Raw genomic sequence first — 9148 nt, 5'->3', positions numbered from 1 at the left:
TTTGGGCCTTGGGATTTTAAAAGTCATCCCTGCTTGTCAGTGCCAGCTTGCTCAACTCTTCCTCCATGATTCTTGATATACGATGGAGTGATCCAGCTTCCTGATTCTGTCATGTTTTCCCCACCATGATGAAATATTCTCTCAAAACTGTAAGCCATGGCTGGAGAGATTGCCTAGTGGTTAAGCACTTGCCTGTGAAGCCTAAGGACCCCGGTTCGAGGCTCGGTCCCCCAGGTCCCACGTTATCCAGATGCACAAGGGGGCCCACGCTTCTGGAGTTCGTTTGCAGTGGCTCGAGGCCCTGGCACACACATTCTTTCTCTCTCTCTATCTCTCTGCCTCTTTCTCTGTTGCTCTCAAATAAATGAATAAAAATAAACAAAAAAAATTAAAAAAAAAAACCCTGTTAACCAAAGTAATCCCTTTCCTTCAAGAAGTTTCTTCTGTTTGGGTGGTTTGTCCCAGCAATGAATAACTAACTGCTACTAATTGGCTCAGATATTTACTTTTCTGCTGAAGTTAATTATTCTTTGAAACACATAACCAAAATAGAACTAATACAGTTCTTCCTTACTAGTAATCTCATATTTACTCTTATCTTGGTAGCTTATTGATCATAAGATAGGGACAAGTAGTAGATGATGTTATAGTAATAGAGGGAGGAAACAGAAGAAACAAGAAGCATATTCTTAGGGACCTTTATAACATTCATGATAGTCCTATTTAAATGTGTACATATTTTGTATTTAAATAAGACTTCAAGGACCACATCTGTATTCCAATCTGTAAAAATATTTTCATTATGTTTATTATAAAAATATAAATGTTCCCACTAGAAATAACTTTACATTAGTAAGAGGCCATCTACATTGTGCAACACAAACTAAATGAGCAATGTTTTGAAACAAAAAAAAACAAGTTTAAAGTGAACACATATTTCTAATCATATCATATTTATACATGGCTTGATAGATAGTACAGCATAAACTGTGTATGTTACCAGAAATAAATAATGCGTATAAATCAAATTTAAGATACAAATCAGATAATATGGTACATAGCTTTTGTGAAGGAGTTTTAGCTTCATGTTTATGGAAAGTCAATGTAGTTCCCATACAAAGAGATGGCCATAAGCATTCTAGTACCTCTACTCCACAGTCCGGAATCATACACTGTTATGTTTACATATGTACAGGGTAGGGATAATGTAAAGCAAATCCTTAAGTGGTCAGGGAGAAAAATACAGAAGAATAGAGAGCAATATACGGTGTATACAACCTCTACTTACAAACAAAAAACACAGCCAAAATGAATGCAATCAATTAAACAATTTTCAATATTTATCCATTTTTGAAATTGATGTTGTATTTTTTTTTTACTATGCCTGGAATATTGCTTATGAAGGTTAATGCTATTCTGAGAAAACTGTTGCAGAAACTAGATACAAATCTCAATCTTAATTTCCCAAGATGCAAAATACTTTATTAGAAGATTTTTCTAGCTGTTTTTATAAGACTTAAGTAAATTTTATGATTAGTTTCATCATCCCATATGCTTTTAAAAAGTCTGTGCTCATGTGTCCAACATAAAATTCTAGTAGCGTGATTTGACTATAGGAAGCATTTTCAAAGTGGGAAAACAATCTCACATCTGAAAGAACACAACTAAGCCCTATTGTACTAAGCCTACAACAGATTAGCACTTGTGAGCTTTGATCTATCATTGGAAGTTCTATTTCTCTAGTGTCCATTTTGCATACAAACATAAATGTTGCAGCATTGTTTCAACCATCCTACTCTTATGGCATATGCATTTCTGGTACCTATGTCACAATGGCATCAGGGTAAAAGAGTGCTTAAAATGTTGATTCAGAGTATACTACTAGCTAGATTTCTTCCTGGTGCATCCTTTCTAGTATTATTGAACGTGCTCATAGTGGGCATTTATGGAATAGCAAGCTTGAATCCCTGCAATGAGACATCTCTCCAATGCTTGCACACTTTGATGTATTCAGTAGGTGAATTGCTATTTCAAAAGTGAATGCAAAGTTCAAGGCTTTTATTATACACCTAAATCACTATAGGTGCATTGAAGTGGAAGACTGGAAGATAATTACAGATGATATTGTTGATCATAATGTTTAGTTTACTTAAACTCAGTGACACAGATGAATAGTTTGTTATCATCATTCTCTAAAATTAGTCTGGCCAGTTCAAGCAATGATACTAAGTGACTTTCAAGGTCCGTACAGTTTTGACTCATGCCTTGGTCTACAGCTGTTGTCAGTTGATGTAACAATTCAAACAACATTTCAGTCCTTTCCAGTGTAGCTATTCTCAGGAGCTCTAACACTGCTCTTCAGGAGTGGAGGCAGTTAATAGCCTCTTAGCACCAGAGTAGGAAAGGCATAACATCTGGGTAAACATCTATTACATACAAGCCAGTGCATTATATATATTAAGTCAAGGGCATGTGGGTTCTTATCAATGGACAGACAAAAATTAATGGGATTATTCAAAGTATGAGAGGTTTGGTGATTGTATGAAAGAAAAGCATTTATTTATATTTCTGATATAAGTGGATGATTCAAACTTTATGGAGGGAAAGCCATCTTTCTCTGTGTCCAGTTAAACATGTTTCCTACTGCTAACAGCTTGGGAAAGCATTTGGCACTGCACATGGCTGTAACAAAAATCCAAATGAAAAGAAGGCATAAATATAAAATAATAAAAACAATTCAAAAGAAAATAAATATGCACTTTTTCAAAAATTAAGACAATTTTTACACTTAAAGCTAACAATTAAAAATGTGTGGTACTTAAAACAGCTACAAACATCATATTTCTATGCTTTCAACAGATAAAAGAGAATACTAAAATGTTAAGGTAGTAAATATGGCCAGATAGTTTGAGGTATACATTCCTCTATTTTGCTTGTTTATTAAAGAAACAAAATACCTGTTGCAGATTTCTTCTGTGTATAAAAATATCACAAGTCTTTTCTTTTGTGGCTATTTGTAAACTAAGCCATCGTATCCATTTTGCTACTTCCCTTGTTTCAATCCTATCATAGTTTATGATCAATGGCTCTATACTAGCTCTTCCATTGTGAGGCGAGAAATTTTATTTGAACCCATCAACTAGCATTTAAAAAAGCAATTACAAAAGAAAACACACCCACCCACCCGTCCAGTAAAAGATAGGGGAAAATAAAAGAGATTCTCATTTCCATTTTAAGGCATTTGTACTGGTATCTGAGTGTCCCTTTAAACTTGGAATTTCCACCAGTATCTCTGGCGCTGTCCTCTGTCTGCAGAATAAGAGGTCCACAGTACCCACTTCCTGCAAGAACTTCACACTGGAACCGGACCATTCTTAGATTGAGTTTCCAGAATTTTAATGCTACTGATGATCTTTTTCTGTGGCCCAACCACAGTAACACCGACCTTTTTCATGTCACTGTAAAAAAAAAAAAAAAAATAGAAAATCTCTGATAGAATCAATTTCCTGGATTGTGCAAAAGAAGTTGTTAATTTGTAAAACTTCACATTTATACATCCTTCTACTTTGTGTTTAATTTTTGTTAACACTACTAAGTTATACCATGACAGTTCTGTATCTTGTGCAAAATATGGATGGGTTTGTGGGTTAAATAGTGTCCCCCAATTTCTATATATCAAGGATCTCACAATATAACCTTATTTAGGAAAGGAGTCTTAGAAGATGTAATTAAAAGGCTAGGAGAGAGTTCTCAGTGGTTAAAGGCTGTTGGTTGCAAGCCTACCACCCAGAGCTCAAACTTTTATTACAGGGGCACATAAAGTGAGGAATGTGTCTACTATGATTTCAAATGTGCTACAACATGGGATGTGGAGCCAAAAGAATCCCGAAGCTTTTAGGAAGTAGCAGCAAAAGAGAGCCTGTCTCAATGGCAGGAAGGAAAGGAGACGCATGCCATGGCTGTCCTCTGACCTGTGACACATGTGCTATTACATGTGCATGCCCATACACACATACATATGCATACATATACACACATACATATGCATACATATACACACAAATAACTAAAAGTAAATAAAATATTTAATTAAGTAATTAAAATATGCAATCAAGGAAATGATTAAAAAGATTGTACTAGATTAAGGTAGTTGCTGAATCCAATATGAGTGTACTTTAAGAGAAAGGAAAGAACTAACAATGACAGAGAAGAAGACCATTTAAAAATGGATGGGGGATCTGCATTACACTGCCACAAGTAAAACCATCAGTTTTCACCAGAAGGTGGACAAGAGCATTCTTCCTAGAGACTTAGCAGCAAGTATGCCAAACATGTTGATTTGAGACTGCTGTATCCTGATAAAGAGAGAATAAACTTTGGTAGTGAAAGTTGATACATTTTCTGATATCTTATAATGTCATTCCAACTAATCTTTTATTAGTCCAATGAATAAAAATGATCACATAGTCTGTGTGTGGTGTTGGGGAGAGGGGGCATGTTTCTTTCCTTCCCTTGAACAGGGTATGCTCAGGGACAACTTTGAGCAACAGAAATTAAGTCCATATTGTATCTTTTTTTTTTTTTAATTCGGATGTTAAGATATAGAGGCTTCTACTTCTTATCTCTCAAGGAATAAAAGCCTGGGGCCACAGGGCTAACATATAATTTTGACTGTCTTGAGACCATGGCATTGGTGAGGTCACATATAAGCACTCTGGTACATATCCCCAGCTCATATCAGTTGTGCAGGCGTCTATATTAAGGAATATCAGAAAGTAAAGCATCTCTATCCATCCAGAACAGAGCAGATAATTTGTACCTGTGTGGTTTCAGTAATCATCATTTCTTGATTAGAAAGACACACATACCTGAACTCTACCCACAATATTGGGATATAAATGCAATTGCATTTGTTTTTAATTTGTGTAGCCATAGACAATTAGAACAAGGCATAACTCTACTAAACGTAAAGTAAGTTAAACTCACAAAGTAGGCTTCAAAATAAATATTACAAGAAGTAATGATAAAATCTTCAACGAATTCACTTAAGTCTTTGCCTCTTTGGGGTCTTTACTGAAATGTCCCATTCTATTGACAATTTCCTGACCTTTCCAAGTAATATTACTAACTGTCCTTGTATCTGCACTTCCTATTACCCTTTCTTGCTTGCTTTTTATCCAAAACATTATTAGAAATTAGCAAGTTAATTCCATTCCTAATTAATTTATCTTCTCAAAAGAAGGTGAGTTACACCTGTAAAAACAATCCTTGCTTATTTTAAACTTTGTAAAATAACATCAAGCTGAACAATGACTGTCACTTACTATAGGTGTAATACATATTTACTAAATAAATAAATATATAACTCAGGTTTTTAAAGGTCAAATTGACTATGGAGTAAAGCAGCATTTGACCAGGAGTATCAGGTAAATAAAGAATAGCAAGTAACAAAAGCACAGTGTGAACACAGATCACATGTATCCAGAAAGAGTTCTTATATCCTGCATATGCAGGAAGAAATTTTGAGAGCTCAACTGGCTTACAGAAATGTGCCAGTTAATCTCTTCAAAAGCAAGATTTCAATGTAATAAAGATATATGCAGTCACCTATACATTATTTAAATGTATTTAACTGTTAAATGTGCTACCCACCAGTAATGAAATAGACCTTTATGAAAACTGCAAAAAAAAAAAAAAGATATATAAGCAACTACTAAATGATTGTTTGAAAAACAAGATTTATATCATTTAAACATCAGCTACATGAAATTGGACAAGACTGCAAAACCTTTCTGTATATAGAGTAGGAGGGAAGTTTGGGATGCCATGCAGACTCTCTCTTGCTGTCATTCAAATGACTGAGGGTGTCCAAATACATGTAGCATCTTTTTGAGTTCTTCCTGACAACTCTTTTCAGCTGTCTTCTCAAAAGGAAGGCTAGGAGCTAGGTGTGCTAACACCATACTTGACAGTCTTGGAGCACATATGATCAATTAATTTATTCACTCAAAGTAACATTAACCAATTCTGCTGAGCTTTGCTTTTGAGATGTATGCTATGGTATTTTAATTATTTATGTACTTAGATCTATCTTTAACTGTAGGATGAACTATTTTTCATTCACGTTAAACTGTAGCAAAATTAAGACTACAGAGTCAGAAACAGGGTGGGCATAAATGCTTGACATTTATATATTCTCACTTTTATTTTCTGCTTTTCTTTAATCATTTCATGCTATATCATGCTCTTAATGAATCAGAGACATTTCTTCTGTCTATTCTCTCACCTTCCATACCAATTTAAGAAATAAAATATTTCTGGAGAGCAGAAAGATATCCCAGTGTAGTAAGCTAATTCTGGAGTTCATTGAGAAATTTAAACAGAGGGATTGATGCCCACATGCTGCAATATTTAACCTTGTTCTCCCCTTTCTAAACTGAAGCTTTTACCCACAAATGGCTGAAAAATAAAAACAGAAACTAAGAGTTTGCAGACCAACTTGAGATACCTCATAATTTCTCTGTAGCTATATCTATGAAACATGTGCCTCAATAAATTATTTAAAACTGCCTTAGACTCTGTTTAAAGCAGTGTAAGTGAACAGATTTATAATTGTGTTTAGATTAAAAGCTATATATTACATTTGATTTTATAAATGATAAAGAAATTATCTCCTTCAGGTATGTCTGAGCTAGTTTTAAATGCTTTAAAAAATGACACTTTCATAAATGTATGCAATGTATTTTGATTCCAATCCCTCCCTGTTATCCTTTCTCACCCCTGTAGCTAAAACTTTACTTCTTCGCATTTAATCTCCATTCTATTTGCTTGCCTCTTTTATCTACTAACTTAAATTAAGGTTGTTTTCAGTATCATGAGTAGGAGGTTATTTGCTGGTGATGCATTAGCTAGTTTTTTTTTTTTTTTTCCTATAGTTTACCCACTTTCCTCACTTAAATGTTTTCCATGCCCCAACTGGACATTTGCATAATTGGCCTGGCCACCAGCTGTTGTACCTTCATACGATGCCTTGCTTGCTTATAGCATGCTGATTAATCTTTTCAGAAAAGTGATAAAAATTTTCAAGACTAAAGAGCAGTTCAAGATGAAGAAGAGTAGAGGTTGAAGAGTTACCTGGTACTTTGTAGGCAAACTGATGGGAGATGACACATTAGAAATAACATTAGCTGGTACAAAATGACACACATAGTAAGTAATCTACCTGATATCAAATCCATACATTCAATTCCTTTCAGTTTCCACAGTTCCACTCTGCCCCTGTCTTTGTTCCACTTCTTTTATTTTTATTTTTTTCCTTTTTCTTGGAGGAGGGGTTTAACCTTCCTAAATCTTAGGCATAAAATAAAATTTTAAAAATATTGGGCTGTAGAGACGGCTTACTTCTTAAGGCCATTACAGGTGAGGCCTAAGGACCTAGGTTTGATTTCCCAGTACTCACATCATCCAGATGTAAAATGCTCATGTGTCTGGAGTTCATTTGAAGTGGCTAGAGACCCTGGCGAGCCCATTCAATCTTCATCTGCTTATTTCTTTTTTTTTTCTTTCTCTCTCAAATAAAATAAGTAAAATATTTAAAAATATTAATTGAATAAAGATATATGTCTTCTTAGCTCCCTGTGAAAATTTAATGATTTGGATAGCCTTTGTTTTCATTACATTCCTAAATAAACTGAAATAAACTAAAATTTATTTTAGATAGAAACTCTCCTAACCTTTTTATGAGCTTTGACTATCTTAACAGGAAAAAAAAAATGCAATATCCAAGCTAGGTGTTTATTTCTTCTATGAGAATCTGTATTATTGGGTCAATTAGACCATTTCTGCATTGATTCTGGAGGGCCTGGAGGCAACAGAACTTTGAACAGTCAAGTTCAAATAGTAAGTCTAAGACTGCACATGAAAAGATAAGAATCCACAAAGATTTTTACAGCATTCGGGAAGGAAATATTGCTTGATTAGGTTTATCTAAGTTGTAAGTGCACTAAAGATATTTTTAAATGATCAAGTTTGAGAGGGTGTAAATAAGAGCTTGGCTATATAACCAGGTGACCCAGGAAGAGTTTTAGTAATCCCATATTATTCCTACATTGAATAGAAAGCAAGCAAACATGGCAATGTGGTGAGAAGAAAATGGAGATATTTAAGACCATATGAGTATGAAGTACAGAGCTGAGATCTGACTCTCTCAGGAAACAGCAGCTTTTTTCCTGAATGTACATTCATAAGTCATTCAAAGGTAAATCATAATGAAGTCAAATATTCTATTTAGCTGAAGAATTTACTGTGTAACTTGTGATGTCAATAAAAATAAATCACTGATTTCAAAGTTCGCAGCTCAACTTTTTTGGCGAAATAGCTTTCTTAACTTATTCCCTGTTTCTAGTGGCTGATTATATTAAAATTATGGACTATCATTTAGTTATTAAGAAGAAGTGCTCTTTCTCATCTACATTGATGTACTGTTTTACCTCAAAAATCTCTGAGTATTGATATTTTTATCAAAAGTAAATATTTGCATGATTGTACCTTGGAATTGAGGAAGATGTGTCCAATTTTGTGGTTACTGTTTGTCACATTTTTGTTTTATAGAGCAGGTGGCATGTACAACATGAAACTGCTTATATTACAACAAGAAGAAAGTATATAAATGTTTGAATTTGTGAATATGTCCTGTGGCTATGTCGGATTAAAATCACTACCAAAGAAACTCAATGTATTGTTGATTGCCAAGAATTCTATTCAATAAACATTACTTTCTATTTTGAACAGAAATGCCAGTGCATTCTAAATTGAATCACATAAACTTACTTTCTGAGAACAAGTATACCTCCTCAATAGACAAAAATCCTTCCTGCAGGCTTGTTTGTGGTCTTCTGCTTCTGATTATAATGTTGAATTATAAAGTAAATAACTTATTGGTTTTATATATGTATGTGTATTAATTATAATGTATGCTCCTTTTTGAGATTTATCTATGGTTTTTACTTGTATGTCTATTAATTACAATGTATACTCCTTTTTGAGTTTCATCTGTGGTTATTCACAGTGACTCTGTTTAAATGATTAACAAGGTGACAATGAAAGTATTTATAAATACAATATTATTTAAACATGGTAAAATTCGTTG

The 9148-nt window shown here is 34.0% G+C and overlaps 1 protein-coding gene across 2 annotated transcripts in view; it reads right to left on the bottom strand.

Moving 5' to 3' along the window:
• Positions 1 to 2146: 2146 nt before the first annotated feature.
• The window catches only part of Epha3 (EPH receptor A3), a 378741-nt gene continuing 371739 nt past the window's right edge, over positions 2147 to 9148 (bottom strand). For both annotated transcript variants that reach the window (XM_004663303.2, XM_004663302.2), the window contains exon 17: positions 2147 to 3458. In XM_004663303.2, the coding sequence (XP_004663360.1) occupies positions 3353 to 3458 (106 nt within the window). In that variant the 3' untranslated portion in view covers positions 2147 to 3352. The remainder of the gene's footprint in view (positions 3459 to 9148) is intronic.

The sequence above is a fragment of the Jaculus jaculus genome, chromosome 4 (assembly GCF_020740685.1).
Source record: "Jaculus jaculus isolate mJacJac1 chromosome 4, mJacJac1.mat.Y.cur, whole genome shotgun sequence".
NCBI lineage: Eukaryota > Metazoa > Chordata > Mammalia > Rodentia > Dipodidae > Jaculus > Jaculus jaculus.
The sequence above is the reverse complement of the archived record's forward strand: the minus strand, read 5'-3'. Positions and strand labels throughout refer to the sequence as shown.